A 21,959-nucleotide genomic window follows, 5' to 3' on the forward strand; every position below is an offset into this window, starting at 1 on the left:
CAATTCTTTCTAAAATCTAACGACATTTGTTTTCTAATGTATTTGTTTATGTGAAGTCAAACTGAAATAATGTTTGAAACTGATAAAGAACAGATCATGTTGCGATCTAAAAGCCTTGGCGTGAAACGTGGTGTACTTTCATTTTTATCATTACTGTATTTCCAAGAACATTTTCTGTAAGAAACATAACCCCAACATGTGGACTTTGAAACAACACCAATCAAAAATATGTTTATTTTCCAGACTTGAAGAGGAAAACTGGGTGGTCTTACAGAAAAGAAGAAAAAAACATGGGAATAAAATGGGAAAAATAATAAAGCATGTTTATATTTGATTAAACATATTGCTGCCTATTGTTGAGATCCTAGCGGCAGCTATTAAAACCATAATTAAGCTCTTAAGAACATTGATTCAGATTTTTTTTAAATTACTTTTATAAAATACAGAATCCAGGTGTCATTATAAGCACAATAAACCCCCTCTGACTCTCAACTTGTCTTCCATTTTATCTAACTCCCAGTATTTTACCATGGTTACACAATCAATTTTTATGATACTGTTCCTTTACTGGGCCAACTGAACCAGTTATTATCTCCAAATGTGATTAATGGTGAGCAAGTGTGGTCCACAGCAGCGTATTGTTGCGTCTTTAATATCTTAACCTCTTTGTAAGCTTGCTTTTATTCTTGTTTTGTTTTTTTTCTGTTTGCTTTCATTCAAACGTGTCCCTTGCTGATAGTCTAGCTGCTTTGTTTGCAGTAAACACTGCATTTCACACATATAATTGCCATCTGCTTTATCGCCTTCTCTCTATCGCTTTGTTGTCTTTGGGGATTCGGTGAACCCGCTTGTTTTAAAGGAACAGCCTGAAACTATAAAGATGTATCAAAATATCCCAGGATTTAAATGGTACGACAGCTGTTTTCCGTTTTCCGATGCGGAAATCTTTGGGCTCTCGGCAGAGGTGGCTCAAGGTTAAACGGGGCCTCGAGAAATTTTTATTTTCGGCCCCCTTTGAAATGTTTTTATGCCTCATCATTTTTGAATTTGGCCCATCTTGATTAACAGCAACTAGTCGGCCAACAATTAATTAAAATTTGCTTTACATTGGCTCAGTTGGTTTGTATCTTCAATTACAAATACAACAATTAAGATGAAGCACATGTTTTTATTTTCTGTTTATATTTAATTTTAATATTACTTTTGTAAAGCTCTGCCGACCTTAGAGGGAAAATATCTAACCTACTTGCCACCTCGTTCGGTAGCTCAATGATGAAAACAAAATTTGAGGTCTGGTAATGTTTTCTATCTGCTGTTGACACGGTTTCATCAGTACTGCATCGCTACCTCTGCAGCTAAGTTAAAGAGAAAAAGTTCAGAGAAATTAAAAACTATAAAAATGTGTATAGTTTCTTCAAACTTATACCAGAATGTGACTCCTAATGAGGTCTGAGCTATTTACCTCAGAAATACTGAACTCCACCAGTGAGTTCAGTTATTAAAGAGAAAACTTAGATTTAGAATTTAAAAAAAGCATGTTCTGGTTTTTAATGAAGAGTTAATACATGACTTATCAATTGGCCAAAAACTCTGAGAGAAAATCTAGAACAAACATAAAGAATTATTTCTCACTAATCTTTTTTTTTTTTTTTTTTTTTTTACAAATAGTCACTGTGGGAGTGAAATGAAAAATTTCCCCAACCCACACAAGATTCTAAATCTGATTATTAATTGAACAAACAAACTTTTTCATCAACAACATGTTGGTTCAAATACCAGGGAAGCGATGTAAATCTATTTTTTTTCCCACCAGTGCTTTAAAAATAAAAACCAGGTTCTATAAATGTTAAGTTCTGCTCCAAAGAAACTCTGTGCACTGCTGGACAATGCAGACTGGCGTCTAATCAATTCAAGTATTTTAGATTTGAGATATTCCTTAGAAATATTTGCCATCGACTTTTTACTGCAACACCGAATCAGAACCAACTCCCTCGCCGCCCCCAGGCTGTGGGCCCGGGCAATGAGCATGCTTTTCTTCCGTCTCGTGGTTCAAATTACAAATAAGAAAGGGCAAAAATGATTCAGTTTGCAGAAGCAAATTTCCCATTGCATCCAAAGAGCTAATACATGACATCAGAGGAAAAAATGACATATGTGACAAGGAGACAGAAGCTAATGAGCCACTAAGACAAAGAATAAATTCATTTCAGTCGTTTATTAACTCAGCAGTTGCTACCCGGAGGCACTTTGCAAAACAAGTCAAATTCATTGCAAATTATTTATTTATTTAATAACCACTAGACTCCCTCTACAGATCAGGAGTTTAGGGAAGTATAAAAGCAAAGAAAGTACTTTCTGTTCTTCAGGCAGAAATGGAAATATATCCCAAAACTCTGCTGGGAGTTCACCATGAACTTTGATGTTTTGTAACCTTGGTGTCACTTGAGCAAAGCACATTCCCTCCAAGTGGGTCTGGTGTAAAAAAAAAAAAAAGAAAAGAAATGTGAATATGTGAAAGACAACCTAATTCTCACTGTAAGTACAGAGGTGGATTTGTGATGCTGTTTCTCCTTTAACAGTCCTGGTCTTTATCCATGGCGATAAATAAATGAAAATAGGTCAATAGTAATCTTTTTTAGAAGGATAAACTAACATATGGCTAAATAAACAGAAATAATTCACCAAACAAAATCAACACTGATTATTTCTGCCATGATATGTGGTGGTGGAATGACGAGGTAGATGCAGTGGATCCAGGTTGTTGAGTAAATGATGGTTTAATGATGAAAAAACAGATCTTCAGGCAGCACAGGTGACTAACAGCAAAAGCTCTCACACTAGTAGCAACTGCCATTGACAATAGACAGGAGACAGTACAGACAAACGACAGAATAGACGAGGACCCAAGAGACACAGGTGGATTTAAAAACACAGAGGGTAATCAGGGAACACGAGGCACAGCAGGGAGCAATCAAGGTGTAGACAGGACAACACAGAGACTCAACTGAACACAGAAACCTAAATAAACACACAGGAAACCAAAATCCTCACAATTTCACCTTAATCCCAAAGAAAAGCTGTTGGTTTGAGCTGAAGAGGAGAGTGCATGAGAGAGGACAGAGTATGACGGATAATCTCTGTTTGCACAGTCCAATCCTTCAGAGAAACACAGAGCGTAATAGTGCCAGAACATGGTCATACAAACCGATAAAAGAAAATAGTGCCAACACTTTCCCCACCAACAATTCTGTTTAATTTTTCTTTCTTAACAAAGAATATTTCCCCTGTTGGATAAATGTTCGCCAACTAAAGATTCGATTTTTATCTTCTAAAAAAACATACAATAAATGAATTCATTTTGAGTGTTTTTGCACGTTGTTAAGCACTGTAAATATAAACTCAACCAACATATTTACATAATGAGGAAAATACCAAGTAGTAACAGTAAAGAAGGATTCAAAGAAACGAGAATGAGACACTGATCATCTCATTTTTAGGCAGAAAAAGGGTGTAATACTTCACGTCAGCCTCTAGAGGACAGTGTACAACAGGTTAAAAAGGTGATGATAAAAAACGAGCTTCCAGTAAACACCTGTATCTACCTTTACTGACTGAATAACTACATCTGCGCGCACGCACACACACACACACACACACACACACACACACACACGCACGCACACACGCACACACACGTATCGCGTAGTATAGGAATAATTTACAGGAGCATTTTGTGAGGAGTGGGAGACTTTGTGAGGCAACATGACAAGTATCAAAGAGAGGAAAACATCACACAGACTGTTGTCATAACAACATATTGCAATGAACGCCAAGCACCATCTGCTCCGAGATTTTTTGAGACGCATCAAGAGGACGAGTCCATGGATAATTATTTCCCAGGAATAAGAATTAGACTGAATGGTACAAGCGCTGCTCTTGAAATTCAGCGACGGAGTTTGTGTGCTGCGGTCTCAATTTTGAGAAGTTCGGGGGACGCGTCTGATTTCTAATGTAGGTCGCATCGCATTGAGGTCACATACTACAGTAGCCGCATACAGAAAACAAACAAAAACAGGAAGTCGTCCTTAACTTGCATGGTTTATTTCACATGAACTGATAACGGGAATTGAAAGTAACTGTCAGAGCGGAGCGGGGGGGGGGGAGAAGTTATTTTATTGCTCAATGTTCTTTTGGGCCAAACGTCCTAATTTACGGCTGCTAGCCGTCGAAACTCAAATTAATCACGCGCATTAATCTGCATTCAATCCTGGCGCGGGCTGACCTTGAGCGTTTCACCTGAAGTATGCGCTCTGCATCCATTAAGTCGACGCGATGTAAAACCATCTCACAGCATCAGCGTGAAGTGTCTATTACCACCGTCTTATTTCCTGTTTATATGGCAACTGCCTCAACATCCTGTTTTTAATTACTTCTCTCCGGCAGCAGATGCTTCTCGCAGCAACCTGCTGTGGATTACTCCCCTGAGAACTAATGTGCTGTGACAGACCCCACTTTTCCAATCAATAACTCGCCCTAAATCTGCCATCTCTCTGCCTGCCAAACACACTCCCACTTCTAATGGCACATCATTTTCTTTAAGGGGGTGTAATTGCGTGCTGTGGAAAAGCTGCAGCCTCTCTACCTCTGTGTGTGTGTGTTTTTTGTTTTTTTTTTCTTCTTATTCTCTGTTCCGACCACGCTCGTACTGTAAAAGGGAATGTAAAAGTGCAGAGGCTAGAGCACACAGGAAGTGATGAGGGGCTTTACACAGCGTGCAGTCTCGCCACCCCTGCACTCACATCTTACAAACGCACTCGCTTCCCTGTTTTGACTGTAACAGTTGAGACATTTCGATAAAAAGAAATCACTTTCGCTTCACAAACCTGTTGGGGTGAACTTGTCAGGATGTTTGTTTGATTCACGCGGTAAGTTCAGGCTTTTTTCTTTTTGCCCAGGTGGCCTCGGTCTTGCTGATTTTGTCCACATTTATGTTGATGATGGGGCAGATTAATGGCAAATGTAGTTTATAGTACATCCTCAATGTGTCTCCTCTTGCAGATTTAAACTACACGTGGTTTTATGCGTACATCCGTAATTCTCTCGCCTTTTCATCACTTGTTATTTAGTATCAGGCCATATAAATTGTGTAGTTCAATTCAAAAAAAGGACCAAAGAGCGTAGAAAGAGGGGACAACAAAGGTCAAAGTTGTCAACAAACTTTCCTGAGTCTTTGTTACTCACAGTTAAAGTGAATCTGTGTGTTTGTTTGTTTTCTTTGTATTTTGGTTAATTTGTTTTCTAATTAAAGTTTTGTTGTAGTTAGTGGTAGTTTTTCTTACAGTATATGAAAAATAATTATAAGGACTGACGGTCATGTTCCGCAAATCTAAAAAAAAAAAAAAAAATCCCACAGAATTTCCATATTTAGGGGTGGCAACTTTCTATTTCAGTCACTGTGGGACTTTTTTTTTTTTTTTTGTACTTTTTTTGTTCCTCCATAAGACTAACACTGACCAAACTCAGAGAGAAAATGTCTTATTAACTTTTTTCTTTCAAATTTGTTTCGTAGATTTGACCAATTTGATATCTAACGCCAACATAAGTAAGTTGAAATCCCTTTTCTTCTTCTTTTTCTTTGTTTCAACTGGTATTTTTAGTTAATTGTCCTAGTTGATGAAGCTAAAGTCTCTGACTGAGGAAGACCCTCTTGACATCACTCTAATCTTTAGCCGAACAAATTCTCTGTCAGATTTAACGACCACTCAACAAAGATTATTATTAACAAACATATTTATGTGAATGTACATGTTAAATAATCTAAATACTGTCCCCGTCCAAACTGACCTGAAGCTCTAAAATCAGCATTTTCTCTTTTGAACCTGAGAACATAAGAAGTTCACTGCTCTCCTTTTTTTAAACAGTGACTCAGTGTTTATTATTTCCAAAGGCATCAGTAACCACAGGAAAGTTCTGATCCATCTAAAATAAGATCTGGTTAATAAGAAACTGCAAGGGCTTTTTATACATGCATATTATACTATACACTATTTGCTTGTTTATTAAAAAAATAAACTTGCCACCCCTCTGAATATTTTGTCTATATAGACGGTTTTCCCTCCTTCACTTCACAAATAATAGTGTTACAAGGCCTTCAGGGTTGAAAACAAAACCACTCTAATTTGTATACTTCACCTGTTCTTGGCGATACAAGTCAATATCAACAATGTTAGAATTAATAGGATTTTGGGTGCGTGAGGGAAAAAAACAAGGACGATATCAACAGAATCACAAGAGAGAGAGACACATGTGAAGTACAAAAACCTTAAAAATAGCTCCATTATTGTTCTGGTTTCTAGCACAGGCAGGTGCAAAGTAGGCCTCTGTGGGTCTCATAACAAGAAGTTCCTAAGCATGGCTGAAGTAGTGCTAGGCTATAGATTCATCTGAAACATTTGCTGCCCATGTTTCCCTTTTATCTCAGGCATACAGAGTTGTTTCTTTTTTTAGCAGAAACGGAATCAATTCAAAGCACAATAGATGCCTTCAGGCTTTAGAAACTATTCTTTAAAATTTCTGTGTTTGCCTAAAAGAGCTGCATGTAGAGGGAGTTTACAAACTTAGTGTTTGCACCCTGTGTTTTCTGTTGCTACAAAGCCCTGATCAGGAATTTCTACTGAAAAAATACAGTCTGCTCTTAAAGGAATGGTCCAGATTTTTTGAAGCAAAGTTCTGTGTAACTATGGCCAATAACAGTTCCTTACCAGTGCTAAAAAGAAATAAATTTGCCTCAACAAAAACCTGGAGAGGATGTCAAACAGATAGTCAACGGGGTCCTTGGCTTAGCTGATAATAGGCATTATAAAACAATTCAAGCTGAACAGAAATACATCTGTAGGAGTGAACTCTATATTGGGCATTTTCTGTTCTCTCAGCAGAACAACGCCATTACAGTGCTGCCGATTGTATTAATTTGCCCCAGCCAGCTGATAATGAGTCTACTGGGATAATTTCCAAACAGCTCTCGGTGGACTTGCAACAGACTGACCAGGCGGATTGATACAGTCGCCAGTGAAATAAAACTGATGTTGTTTGGCTGAGGAAACAGCAACATGCTTCACTACAGTCTCTTGCAAGCATGAACCCTCAATATGCGCCAACTAGTGTTTTATTTCAAAGATATGAACTGTTTCAGATTGATTTATTTTATAATGAGAAACATTTTTAAAATTGATACCCTCTCCTTGTTTAGGTGTCAGCTTATTAATATAATCAGACCTTTTTTTTTTTACTGTCACTTATTACTTCACTAAACCCGTAAAAGGTCATGGTCATTAAAACACGTGGCTGATATAAATTTTTAGAATGTATTGTTTTAGATAGCTTTCGTTAAATGTTTAGTTTTTGTATTATTTTTCTAAAATATATAAAATATTTGTTTACATATTCATTTAAAGTTGATGTACTTGTTACAAGGTTCCCAGCTATTTCCTTTTAGCTCCAAATCTGGTTTTCAACCCAGATGTTAAAATGCTGCCGTGTTTCTGGTGAAACTCTGTGACTGAATCTTTAAATCTAGAGGTATCTTGATGTAAATGAACACCTATATCTTCCTTCATATATATATATTTTTTTTTTCAGCATGAATGTGGATCTAAACTCCTCCAACATGTCTGTGGATCCTCTGGCAATGAAGACGGAGCAGGGCCCAGTCGAGTATCGCATAGTCGGCCTGGTCTTCTACAGCTTCATCTTCGTCATAGGAGTGATAGTGAACCTCACTGCCTTGTGGGTTTTTGCCTTGACCACCAAGAAGAGAAACTCGGTCACCACCTATATGATCAACGTGGCGCTCGTGGACCTCACCTACATTTTGCTCCTGCCCTTCAGGATGGTTTACTTCCATCAGGACTATTGGCCCTTTGGAGACATTTTCTGCCGGATCACAGCAGCTCTAACCATCTTCTACCCCTGCATGGCCCTGTGGCTGTTCGCTCTGATCAGCACTGACCGCTACATGGCCATTGTTCAGCCGAAACATGGCAAGGAGCTGAGAAACGTCCCAAAGGCTGTGGTGGGCTCCTTGGGGGTGTGGATCATGACTCTGGGCAGCAGCGTGCCTCTACTCTTCTCTCAGGATGACCCCGATCGCATCTCCAATTACACTACCTGCATCAAGATGCAAGACATCATCTACATGCGCCGTGAGAATGCGGTCAACTTTGTTAGACTCATCTTCTTCTTCCTGGTCCCCATCTGCATAATGATTGGCTGCTATGTCGTCATTGTGGACAACCTAATCCATGGACGCACCTCCAAACTGAAGCCAAAGGTGAAGGAAAAGTCCATCCGGATCATCATCACGCTCATCGTGCAGGTGCTGGTGTGCTTCGTGCCGTTCCACATCTGTCTGGTGCTGCGCTTGTTGGGAAACGACGAAGACGGCGGCTTCAACACGTGGGCCGTCTTCACCACTTTCCTGATGAATCTGAGCACGGTCTTGGACATCATCTTGTACTACATCGTCTCCAAGCAGTTCCAGGACAGGGTGATCAGCGTGATCCTGTACAGGAACTACCTGCGAAGCGTCAGGCGAAAGAGCCGGCACACGCACACAGGAAGCGTCAAGTCGCTGAGCAACCTAACCAGCGCGATGATATGAACGTCCGTGGCACAGATACTGTACCAACAATATGCACACTAGATGCATCACCGTGTACTGTTTATGTATAATTACCTGAAGGATCAAGAAACTGCAATTAATTTTCCCGAGTGCAATTTACACTCACAGTATGGAAGGGCTGCTGTTGTGGCGAAAACATCTGTGTTCAGAGCTGATTGACTCACCCATGAGACTTGAGTTGTTTCCATGCCTTTTTTTTTCTCTCTGCTAAAGAAAGCATATGCGGCACAGGTGTGACGTGTTCAGGTGAAAATGTAACTGTTTGAAACAAAGCATAGCTGTGCACAAGCATCAGAAACCTCAAGAAAGCATCATGAATAGAGGGTCTGACATGTTCCACAGGAAGCAGCGGCGGGGTTGTTAAAGGTTGCCGCTCGGTTGCTGCACCACATTTAACAGGTCCTTCCTCTTCAGCCTCTCAGCCCTGCGAAGGCGGAGTGAGCAAATCTAAGCCATGAGTGATGTGTGATGTCACCTGTCTGCTTTGCAAATACACCGCACGTGTTTGACTTCTGCCATTTCATGTTTGTTGAGTTTAAGATCGACCACTTGAGACAGGAGGCAATTTCAACACCCAGCACTGACAGTAAAGGTTGCTGCGAAGGTTGCTTTAAATGAACCGACCAGGTGATGGCAGCATGGCACAGCTTAGACGCTATCCACCTACAAGAGCAACACACACACACACAAAGTGCTTTTAAAAACTTTTGCAGAGTTGACGGCAAAATAATTTTGTCTCTGTTGCGTCGCCGCAAAATATTTACCTTTCATTCATTTAGATTCATAAAAAAACATTAGTACATCAGTTTTCCAGTTAACAACAGTCATAACGGCTTCCTCCACCAGGAATCTGACTAAAGCGTGTTTATGGTGCAATGTGAAAAGTATTGATTAGGTGTTAAATGATTTAGTTGCTTGGAGTGCATTTACAGTAACATGCTCGAGAGATGTCAGAGAGGCTATTTACAAGATTTACTGCAACCTTAACCTTTAAACAGAAAACCTTTTTCAGCACATGGATGTTTCAGTTTCAGATTTCTGCAGCAGGTGAGAGAGGCATTTTATTCAAAATGTCTCTCTCGTAAAAATACTGAAGTCAGAGCAGAATAGGGGGCAGAAGAGGCTTGCAGGCAACACCAAAATCAACATTTTAAGTGTTGGGAGTTGTTGCACCAACTTCAAACATGCAAGGAGTCCATCTATGTTGAACATCCAAAATATATGCTATAAAAAGAACCCTCAAAACAGAATAACTCTCAATTTATGCTCTCTGTAGTAAAACTTGGTGACGACAACAATATATTTCTGAAATCAGTAAACCTACATTCAATTCCCACTCTTCTTAATGAGCTGCCTAACAAGGCATCACCTGAACAAAAAGCATTATGAAAACCTGGTGGTCCAAATGTTGATTTCTGAAATCTTCTTGAGCTAAAACTCAAGTATTGTCTTGTTTTCAAAAGAAAAAAAAAGTTCTGAAAACAGCATATTTCTTATTTGGACTTTTTGTCATATTCTGCAAATAAATACTCAAACTGAAGTTTGTCGTTATGTTTGGAATTTTTAGGGAAATGGCAGTAATTTGGAAACTAAAACATAATTTAATTTAGAAAGACAGAAGTGTGCATGATGAAATTTCAGAAAGTACCGCTGAACTTCATAAGCTGTAAGAACAAAATAGAACGTCCCGCACATGTCTAAAATAAAGTTTTTGAAACAAAGCAATAGAGGTTTAGAAAACAGCAAAACATAACTTTGAAAAAAAAAAGTAAACACTAGAAATTGTCAGGAAACAATAGCATTTCCCAAACACTCCCAGTTAAATAGTTAACAATAAACTGAACAACACTGGATAACTTCAAACACCTTAAACACTGGCTGCAGGTCATTTTGTTCCTGTGCCTCTTCAGGCCCCCCACCTTACACCCATGTGTTACCGCTGACTGAACATGTGCTTTCCATTACACATTTGTTCATTTCTTCATTTTGCTTAAGGGACGGTTCAGGTTTTTTTAATGGAAGTTTGTGAAAATATTCTTGTAAATCTTCCCTAACCTACAGTAAACATGTAACATGTGGCAGTGAGTTTGTAGAACAGTGAGATCAGAGGGAAACTAACAGGCAGTCAGAAAGACAGCATTACAAACGTGGTTATTAAATGTCTTCTTGGGAGTAATAAGGTGTTGTGTCCCATGAATATAACATTTTTTTTAGCTTAGGATATTTTAAATAGATAAATGAGACAAAATAAGGGGGTACATCACTCTGAGAATTGCTTTTGTTTTCAATAACATTAAAGGATAGACCTTTAAAACGAGTAAGGTATTTGTTACAGAAATCTGATTAAATTTCAAAATTGCAAACATAAGAACTGTGAAGGCACAACAGTAGAAAAAAAAACAACAACAAAAAAACCTCAAGCAGCAGCAGTACTCAGAAGTGACTGATCAGTGTGAAATAGTAAATAAAAACCAAACTACTGCTCAATCTGGCAAAAGATTCTGGTTTAATGGATGTTTTTCTGAGTGTGTACGCCATTGTCTTTACAGTAGCTACACCCTGTCTGCATTATCTGGGTCTCTGGGAGACATTTGGCTGACTTTTACAGTAGTCGCAGGTGAAGACGAGGCCGCTCTGTCCGATATAAGGGGGATAGATTTACATTGTGTTAAACAAGAGAAGGCAGACAGCGGGATTTCCATTTCGCATGCAATATTGGCACCTGCACTCCATCATATGGTGATAGTTTTATTGGCTAGTGGACTACCGGTGGATTTATAGCTCGTGAGTCAAAGGTTGAAGGAAACATCAGAGGGTCGTCTATCTGTCCCACCTGTTAGACATAAAAGAGAGAAAAAAACATCCACGCTGCTCAAAGCAACTGGCATTTAAAACAATTAAGTTTCCTGTCAAGTCCCTGTGATGAATTATCCGGAAGCTTTACCCGCTGTAATTCTAAATCTTCCCAACAAGTGCCTTTGTTGTAGAGAAATTAATGAAAACAAGATTGTCTTTCATAGGAGCTGATCTCACAGCGCGACAGCCAGCTGCTCTTCTTTGGGAATAAAAAAAAAAAAAAAAACAGTCAGCATTAAACACAGCTCACACAAAATACTCTTTTTTTTTTTTTTTTCCTACCACTCGTGTGGAAAACAAATCAGGCGGCAGGCGCAGTGGCCATCTGTTTTGTTATTTGATATGTGTGAATACATGTTGTAATGACTTTGTTTGTGAATCGCTCTGCGCGGCGGAACACACGAGAGCTCTCGAAGTGCTGGAGTGTTCAAAGCTAATCATATAATTGGACACAATAGTCGATGACAAATGGAGACGCTCGGAGCCAGCCAGCTGGGGAAGTGAATATGTAATCATTGTAAAATCATATCATTTTTGCATATTTGAAGACAGCTTAATAGAGTTTGCGTGTCAGCGCACCATCAAATGATGATCAGAGGCAGTTCTGCCGCATTTGTTTTCCGAATCCGACTTTGTTAGGCTATTTATCTTGATCTTGATTAAAAGTGTTTTCACAAGAGTTTGCGTCTCCTGTGTTTATTTGTGCTCCGCTGTAGCCGCTGACTGTGGAAACAGACTTGGGACAAATGACCCCCTTTAGAGTTTCTGAAGAAGAGGTAAACAGCTCCCAGTGATTATTTCCGCAGTATTTCTTTTCTCCTATTTACACATACAGCGCCTTGTGAAAGTATTCAGACTCATTGAGCTTTCCCCCCGCTTTTTCACAGAACGCAACAACAAAATTCACTGCATTTGAACAAGATTTAATTCTATAGACCAACACAAACAAGTCAGGAAGGAAATGAGACTTGGCTTTCAAATATTTTGGCAGCAGATCCAGCTGCATTTGTTTCTAATAGCTTTAGACATCTAGGGACTGATTTAATAGCTTAAGCTCAGTCTGATTGAGAACAACAATTTTCAAGCCTCGCCATACATTCCTTGTTGGATTGAGGTTTAGACTGTGACAGGAAGGTGAACATCTACAACACTCTCAAGTTTTAGTTTTCCACTTCCATCAGCATTTCTTCTATGGTTTTCTGGTATTTATCTCCATCCATCTTCCTATCATGCTCTGACCTGCTTCACAGTCTATTCCAAAGAAAAGCATTCCCCAACATGCTGCCACCACCATGTTTTCCAATGGGGGGCCGGAGGGTGATTTGCATATGGAGTTGGGCACTTCAGTGTCGGGTGAGAAATTGCACTTTGGTCGTGTCTGACCAGAGCAACATACATGAATTGTCAAATATCTGCAAAAGGGGATGTTTTTATGTATTTCTTTTAGAAATGGCTTTTTCCTTGTCACTGTTTCGTACCAGATTTGTGGAGCACACTAGAAGCAGTCAGGTCTACAGATTCTCCGACATGAGCTATGAATCTCTGTAGCTCTTCCAGAGTCACAATAGCCCTCCTGGCTGCTTTTCGGATAAATTGCAATCTTTCCGATTTAGGAAAATGACCAGTTCTCAGAAGGTTTGCAGTTGAAAGGCTGCTCAGAGATAGGGATGCTACCTTATAACCAAACTGTGCTTTGAACCTCTCCACAACTCTCTCCCTGATCTGTCTGTGGCTCCTTGCTTTTCATGATGCTGTTTGTCTCTAACAAATCTCCGAGGCCTTCGCAGAACAGCTGGATTTATACTGGGACTGAACTACACACTTGTGGACTATATTAATTAAAGGGATTTCTGAAGTCAGCTTGTTGAACTGGATTGTTATTTAAAGGTATCATCTGTTATGTTCAATAAAGTCCTCTAGCATGCCTTTGTTTGCTAAATAAGTAACGTCTGACTGTGTTTTATTCAGTGGCATCAGAGTAAAGGGGCTGAATACAAATGCACTTTAAAATTTTTATTTATAAAACATTTAGGAAAACTACACATCCTCTTCCTTCTACTTCAAAAAACGATGTCCTACTTTAAGTTTCACAACATCCTACTAAAATGCTCTGACGTTTATATTTGAAATGATGCAAAAATGTGAAAATCTTCCAGCTGTATGAATGCTTTCGCAATATGTTTTTTTTTAACTGATTACTTGCGCCAGCATCACCCTGATTATTGTCAGTCATAGGGGATGCGAAACGTCTGCAACGGCGTCGTTAAACCCTTTACATCTTTTTACACCCAAACCGAAGCTCACTGCCGTCCCGTTTGAAGCCCTGTTCCCCCCACCGTGTTCCCATACCATCACACTTCATGCTGTTCCCATTAGGGACCACAAGGACATGAAAGGGAGCCTATAATGTTATATAGATACAGTACACGTCCAGCCTCGGCTGGGACCTCTCATCTACTGTATACGCGGCATTGGCAGCCTGCAGCTGCCTGCATTTACATCATTTAGTGTTTCTCTCCAGGGCACTTTAATACGCCCAACCTCTCCCCTGGTAAACTTTACAATAGGATGTTGAAGGATACTCCTGGACTGCCATAGGAAATGAGAGGCACATGTGTGTGAATGTAGCTTTGCAGCAGTGTGACTCCCCCTCCATACTCTCCCCAACACACACACACACACGCCGTCTCTTGTGATGCCGAGCTTAAGGGCTCTGCAATGAGACTAATGGATTCCTTTTGTGGACAAAACTAGGTTAAGCACATGAGCTATTGTTTTTATCTGTGTTATCTGTTCACGGCGGTATTTTACAGGGGTGTTAAGTATTCCTCCACTGCGCATATTCTTCAGAGGCAGTCTCCTTCCACTCTGCGTTGTGTCTCCATTAAAAGGTGATAATCTACATCAAGGGTTTTAAATGCAGCCAAACTGACTCTGGTTGACCCCGCATTCAGCGGAGGAGAGGAAAATAGAGGAAATGTATGGCCTCGATTACGACTGCGCCTCTTTTTCAGCAGATCCTTGTGCTGCTGATTCACACGCAGCCAGCCACCATTAGTACATATAAATAATGTAAGGCCCTCCTTTCTCTCTCTCTTTCTCTGTGTGTGTGTGTGTGTCTCCCCCCAGCCCCTCTCACTCAACTCTCTGTTCAACTAAGTGCCTGCATGGAAGCCTTGGCCTCCTCCTTGTCATGTTCTCCATAGATCAGATTTATTTTAAGTCTTTATAGTGGCACGTTCTCCACAGCGTTGCGTTCGACGCACGTGGGGATGTTTTTAATTGTATCCTGTGAAGTGGAGTAGGAGCTCCAGCGGGGGACCGTGTCAAGTTGTGTTAATATTTAATCCGCTCTCACTTTAGTTCCTCCATGATCCGCCGTACGGCGACGGGAGCCGGATGAAGACGCGACGTCGCAGGACGGGCGAAGATGTGATTAAAGCCAAAGCGGCTAATAGAGGTGGTCTCTTTCAGGGCGGAAAGCTGGTGTCTCTCTTTAGTGGTGAGGCCACACGCCGATTTGGTGGGTGGGGGAATACAACGGCCGCTGACTAACTGATGCGCTTACTTCAGCTGATGTTCACGTAAACAGAGACAGAGATGAACCGTTGCGCGTGTGTCTGGGATAAATATAAGCATACGGTTTTCAAGCCGGGGTTGAGTGTGTCTGCTTGTGTTTTGGAGGAAGAGAGGAAGGGAGGGGAGAAACAGGAATGGACGGAGGGACGAGGGAGGCCTCCTCACGTCCTCTGTGTGCACGTCACGTCTGCTCTGCTGGAGCTCAATTACAGGACCGTTACTCAGAGAGGAAACTTCATCATGTCGTACAGATGTCTTCACTAGAGGATAAAAACAAAAAAAAGGGGGGGTGGCGGGGAGGCGATGCATGTTGTCATTTAAAGTGACACGGTTGGTGTTTGTTGGAAACAAACAAAATGAGAAACAGTCAGACTGTTGGATTCACGACAAATACGTGAATGTAAGCGGGGCGCAGAAACCCACTTAGAAGGCTGGAAACGAGTCGTCCTGACGGGCAGAGCAAACACCTTAACCAAAGCAGAAACGCTTTACAATGAAAACAAGAAAGAAAAACTGCAAAACCTTCATACAGAAAAATGCTGAAAACATCAACTCAAATCTCAGTAGCAATAGAATCTAATTTAAAACTGTGAATGTAAAAAAAAAAAACGCTTGGTGAGAAAGTAAGATGAATCATTTTAAAATGGCTTGCAAAGAGTAGAAAAGCAAATAGGTAACAACAGAACTAAAACAAAAACGAACAATGGATCATAATGGAAGTGGTTTATACTCTTTTAAACATCACATGAACCAACATCTTAAAATTTAGTTGATCGATGATTGGGGTTTGTGGCTTTGGCACTTCGGGGGTCAGCGTGTCCCGCAAATAATAGCCATTAACCGTTCTGCTGGATTAATCTGAAACAATAACTTGTAAACAATAATACTCTTTCAGTGAGCCATTCAGTTCCATCATAGTAAACATCTTTTATAACCCAGACAGCTCTATAAAGTGCTTTAGGCATCATTGGGCACAGACCATCATTAGTCAGTCGCTGTGTGTAGATCTGAATAAACCAGGCGGACGGTGATCTTGCGCAGACACCAGCCCATATCTATTTTACGCTGTTTCATTTCAATCGTGACACAGGCGGCGCGCACACTCCACCAACAATGGCCGTGTTTTGCTTTAATTTGATTAGGTTTTGTCTCAGCGAACGCCAAGTCCTGTTTTGCCTCAAGAACATATCTCTTAATCACGTTCCATCCAGGCTGTGTCTTTCATCTAAATCTCACAGCCGTGGCTCACACCCAACTTTATTTCGCTGAAAGGTAGAGGGGGAAAAAAAAGAAAGAAAAAGCACGCGCACGCACACACACACACGACAGCACATCCAACAAGAGGGAATACAATGACAAAAGCCTACCTCTCATCTCTGTCACATGAAATGATGTTTTGTGTTTAGCCGTGTGCACTATCAAACGTGTGCGCGCGCGTGTCTGCGCGCGTGTGTGTGTCTGCAGGGCTCAGATCCATGTTGTTTGGTTTGCTTCTCCATTAAGAGAGCTGTAAAGGAGAGGGAACAGATGGCTGCTGGCCCGCTCTGTCCTGCATCCTCTCACAACTGCCACACTTCCTGTGCGTCCATTAATCTTCCCTCACCAGTCCTGCAGCACAACTTTATTAAAACAACTCAGGAGAGAGGGAACAACAAGCCCGCGCAGCTGTCAGGAGCCAAAGACAGAACCATTCGTCCACAGAAGAACGGCCTCGGATTCCTGAGACGCATCTGTAAAACAGCTCGAGTGGAATCCGCGCGGCTTTCGGAGCACGCTCAGGAAGAGCAGGCTGACCGTCGTGGCGGTGAATGTTCATTTGGAAGCTGGTGCAGCCACAGACTCTGTTTGCCTGAGCTTAAATACAAGCAGGATCAAGATCAATTGCTGGAAACTTAGTGTGAGTGATCAACACAAAGTGGTCCCTAATTTTGAATATAAAGGAAAAAAAGATAAATGGTTTTTAATTATATTTTTCAAGTATAAAGTGAATTAGGCCTGTCTGTCTAGGACACATTAGAACTAAATTACATTTTCTTGGGATTCAGCATCTGACTCTTTTTGGAGACATATGACATTTTCTGAGCTTTTCTCTCCAAACTGTTACCTTGTGGTTTCAGCTGTGTCAAACTCCTGTGTACATATTATAAATGCAAGCGCTGTGATTAGACAAATTTGACAATATTTACAGAAAATGCTATAGTTTCTAAGAATGTCTAAAGATTGCAATTCAATGTTGCGACTCGCACTAAAAGCTATAGCAAGAATAAAGACATGGAGGTGTCTTCCTGAATTTCAATTTCGTTGACACTACCAGCATGTCACCCTGGAAACACCGTCTTCAAAGTGACAAACGATAGTGGGAGCATCATGCAAAAAAAGAAAAAAAAAGGAAATGTCTTTCTTCAACAGGGGTATCTGGTAAGAGTTGATGGGCAGTTGGACGGATATCAATGCAGGACAATGCTGGAAAGATTCTTATTCAAGGCTGAAAAAGACTTGAAACAGGGGTCAAAGGTCACATTCCAGCAGGAAAATGACCCTAAATATACACCTCCATGTATAGTAGAATGGGTTAGATTCAAATTTTTTGTGTCAGTGCACAGACCTGAATCCAATTGAGAATCCATGTAAGAAAGTGGCTGAATACTAATGGATGACAAACTTGTCAGGTTGTTATTTAAATAATAATAATAATAAATAAAATGAAAGCCCTGTAATATTTTCCTTATGATACAGCCCTACTTTGGATTGGTCTATCCTATGAATCATAGAAACTGACCGAACTCTACAACACTAAGAAGCAACAATTACTTTTTGGGTTAACTTGCTTTTAGTCAAATTTGAACAAACCTCCCTTAAAAAAAACACAAAAAAACCCGTCTCCGTTCCTGGATTCTGTAATCACACAAGGCCTTATTTTCCCTTCCTGCTCGATTGTTCTCGCAGGAGGAAATAAACTAGACTATTTACTCTTCCTGTTGAAATTTACATGTAGTGTTCTGTCATGAGAAATACTCTCAGAACAAAGCTCTATTTGGTCCTGCACTCTGTGCCCATAACAGTCAGTGGGCAAATTGAAAAATCAATTTCAATTTAAATTATTGGAATAAAGAACTCTACAAGCCCGAGATGAAAAAAAAAAAGAAAAAAGAAAAACTCCTTCTTCTAGAACCCCTTTAATTGGAAAGCCATTTCTTCAGGGTATTCTAATGGTTCTAAGAGAAGATTGCAAAATAAAGTTGATGAGCTGGTGGGGAGGAGGGAGGTTAATAGCATGTGGGGGTGTGTATGGGTGTGTTTGTGTGTGTTGCACTGACCCCGTGCGTTTTATTTGCTCTTCCACGCAGCTCTCCATCTCCTTCCCCCGCTTCCCTCATGACAGAAGCACCAAATGAAGACTAATCCAGCGGGCTCACACACACTCAGACATACACTCCCTCATGCCTGTGGTCACTCTTTTTTTTTTTTTTCGTCCCACTGCTATCTGAAGGGAGTGTCGGGGGCTCCTGGGTCAAACTAAATTAACCATCCAGCTCGCTCACAATTGTAAAAATGTAATTGACTTAATATACCCAGCCCTGGTGATTTGGATGCGTGCGCTGTGAGTGATTCTGCATAAAACCGCTCAGACTACACTTGAAATGTACAAAAAAAAAGAAACTCTGACTCTTTGATAGAACGGGTCACGAAAATGTTTTGATTTGCTTCGAACTCCCAGTGGATTACAAAGAAAAGACAACGCGATGACTGCAAGGCGAGCGATGGCGAATACAGCTTGAAGTGAGCAGCCATTTTTATCCGTCACAAAACTCACTAATCATTCAGTCTGAACAAGCTAAACATTACTGTTAGTTTTTCAAATTATTCGGTGTGAGTCAAAGCAGAGGTTTTCGGGAACCGCAGCTGGAACAAGACCAACGTTTCCGCAAATGTAGGTAAAAATATACCCACTTCTTCCAAACGGACTGAACTTGCGTAGCACTGTTCTGCTGACAACTCAAAGTGATTTTGCACTATAAAACTCACTCGTCCCACGGAACTCACAACATTCACGCTCAGTTACCAACATGCAGATCGGAGGAAGAACTTGGGACGGAGCGTCTTCTTGCTGTAGGAGACATCGACATTTTGTGGGGACTCGGCTTTCCAACCGCAAAACAATAATTCTTCACCCTGAGCTGTCCCCGCGAGTTACGACTGCGACTTGGACTGGTTTAACAAAACCTGGTGCGTTGGATACAAACATTTAACAAAATAACAAACTTGACCAATTGCCCTAAAATGAAAGATCTCACACTTTTGTTGGTTTAGTACCTGTGAGAATCTATCATGTGAATGAGTTTGAAGAGAAGGTTGGTCCTGATTTCTTCTTTCTTTTCCAGTCAGAATTGTTGACATCTCAGGTCTACCGCACCTGTTTCTGCAGATCCATTTCTCGCCTATATGACTCGAACAGTTAAATCATTATCACTGCTTTACCAGCACAGAAAAGCTATAAACAGCCATCTCACCTTTTTTTTTTTACCCCGACAACAACAGTCAAAACAAATTGCATTTTATAGCTAATTCTGTCTTTCATGAAAAGTGACAGTGGCACACAGCGGGATCTTGACTAAATCAAGGTTAGTTTCATTTTCCTCTAATGCCAAAACCGTCTCAGCTTGTTTTTTTCCCCCCAATATCAACTTGTTGACATTAAAGAAAAACTGCACTGAAACATTTCCATTAAAAACAACACCTGTTGACATGGCGATCAGACACAAAAGAGGTCGATGTCATTTTGAAAGGGCCTTATGAGAGAAACAGAGACGTTAAAGGGCGTTGGCCCCAAATGACACAAAAGGACGAGAGGATATGAACATTTTTTTGGACCAAAGGACTGAAAGGAGGAAAAATCACAAAAGAGAGAGAAAAAAACAACTGAAATACATTCACTCTCTGGAGAGAGAGAGAGAGAAAGAGGGGGAAAAAAAGAGAGACGAGCAAGCGCCCAGCTCCATTTCCGCCTAAGAAGCGCAGAGTTAAAAGGTGGCCCCTGTACAAATGAAACTCAATTTCACGCCACATTATCCCTCCCTGTTCTCTTTCCTGGCTTTCATTTTCATTAAGACCAGAGACAATCATAAATTAATAATTACTGCCGAATGTCTAAGCGCAGGGCACAGTCCTGGCACCTCCTCTCGCCTCTGTGGTCTTCCATGTTCATGCTTGCAAAATGTTAATTTAGGTAATGTGGCCCAGCCCTTGTCAGATAAAAGTGTTTTGTAGTATTGCTAATAGATAATGGTCTATCTGATTAGGTGACATTAGTCCTATCTTTCAGACAATCACGCTGAACCTTCCTAATGTCTCTCCAAAGACTCGGGACAAAACCCAGCAATCAAGAGCCACCAAATGCTGCTTTCACTGAAAAAAAAATAAATAAAAAAATACTCCGCTGCATATGAAGATGGAATTAGCTCAGCCAGGCTGTTGACATTATTCTGCTATATCCAGTTAAACCCGAGATTATTCATGCCTCTGGCAGATTTGGGTCTAAATTTGTTTTCATTCAGCCAAGAAGACAAGCGTCTCTCAACGATAATAAAACAATGTTCAAAGAGTATGGATTAAAAAAAAAAAAAAAAAGAAGTTTTTATTTACATTTTAATTTAAAAATTACACCTCAATACACTTCTCATCAATTATTAGAAAATACTGTTTAACATCACAGCAAACAAGCTCTTCTTATAACTGGTGATGCATATATTAACATTCAGAGTCTTGGAGGTTAAAAGCCATCAAAACCTGAAGCTTTTCTAAAGACAGGGAAACTTTATGCTCACAAACAGCTTTGGCCCCCTAGTGGCCTAGCTCCCTGTGGTCCCTGCAGGATGAAGTGTGGTATAGCCTTTCCCTTCAGACTTGCTCCTTCACTTAAATCCCAGTTTCTATTTGTTTCATAATCCTGGGGGGGAAAAAAAGGTGTTTTAAGAGAGAGTGTTTCTGATGAGTCAGAAGAACTACCTCCTGCCTCCTGGAGTTTTCCCCGCTCCCCCAACAAATCTCCTCCATCTTTCCCACAGAGACAGTAGTGGTTTATGATGCGGGCAACCGCTCAGGATGGCCTAAGGAACAAATAAAGCGAAGGGTGTGGCATGACCACCGGATATTATAAAATATATATTTTTAAAGTTTGGTAATTGTGGGGTGAACAAATTTCCAATTCTCTACATGCGCTATCAAACGGACTCATTAGTTGAGTGGCCTGCTGCCTCAGATACAATGGCAAAGCTCACACTTGCATTTTATCTTGCACAAAATCAGCTGGAGTAGCTTGTTCGGGGCGCCACTGATGCAGGAAATGCCTCTGCGCATTAATTATTTCTCTAAATCATTTGCCTGCATTGCTAAATAGTGGCCACACGCCCCACGTCACGTGTCCCAGTTTAAAAAGGTTTTGTTTTTTTCTCAAGAAACCAATCAATTTTCTGTCAACAGAGATGCTACAAACATCGTTATCCACTATGTCAGTGCCCTCATATATTGTTACAGCAAAAATATTTTAGACATTGATAAGATATCGAAAGATATTTTACGTTTCCTGGCTCTACGTGCCGTTTACACTTAAATAAACCCTTCATCTTGTCAAACAGAGTAAGAAAACAACAAATTGTGCAGCGTGTGACATGAAGCAAAACACAAGAAGGCGGAATAATCACATCTGGACATACAGTCTTTATGAGTGCATCTCCAAGCGAAGCCAAGTGAATCAAAGACATGGGTGCAAACTGTTTTTATTTTTTAAGTTCTGAATATGTAATCAGCAATGCGCCTTTCCACACAACGGCAAAAGTGCAAAGCA

At 40.5% G+C, this 21,959-nt stretch overlaps 1 protein-coding gene across 2 annotated transcripts; it reads left to right on the forward strand.

The window, feature by feature from the left end:
• Nucleotides 1-4,615: 4,615 nt before the first annotated feature.
• Nucleotides 4,616-12,215, forward strand: gpr18 (G protein-coupled receptor 18). Of its 2 annotated transcripts, XM_023337656.1 has the most exons (3): nucleotides 4,617-4,925; nucleotides 5,570-5,602; nucleotides 7,639-12,215. In XM_023337656.1, exon 3 carries the CDS (start codon nucleotides 7,640-7,642, stop codon nucleotides 8,657-8,659), a length of 1,020 nt encoding a protein of 339 aa, XP_023193424.1. In that variant the 5' UTR covers nucleotides 4,617-4,925; nucleotides 5,570-5,602; nucleotide 7,639; the 3' UTR covers nucleotides 8,660-12,215. The 2 variants fall into 2 exon arrangements, with proteins under 2 accessions (XP_005798143.1, XP_023193424.1); XM_005798086.2 differs by lacking the exon at nucleotides 5,570-5,602 and having other exon boundaries at nucleotides 4,616-4,925.
• Nucleotides 12,216-21,959: the final 9,744 nt, after the last annotated feature.

The sequence above is a fragment of the Xiphophorus maculatus genome, chromosome 7 (genome assembly GCF_002775205.1).
Source record: "Xiphophorus maculatus strain JP 163 A chromosome 7, X_maculatus-5.0-male, whole genome shotgun sequence".
Classification (NCBI taxonomy): Eukaryota; Metazoa; Chordata; class Actinopteri; order Cyprinodontiformes; family Poeciliidae; genus Xiphophorus; species Xiphophorus maculatus.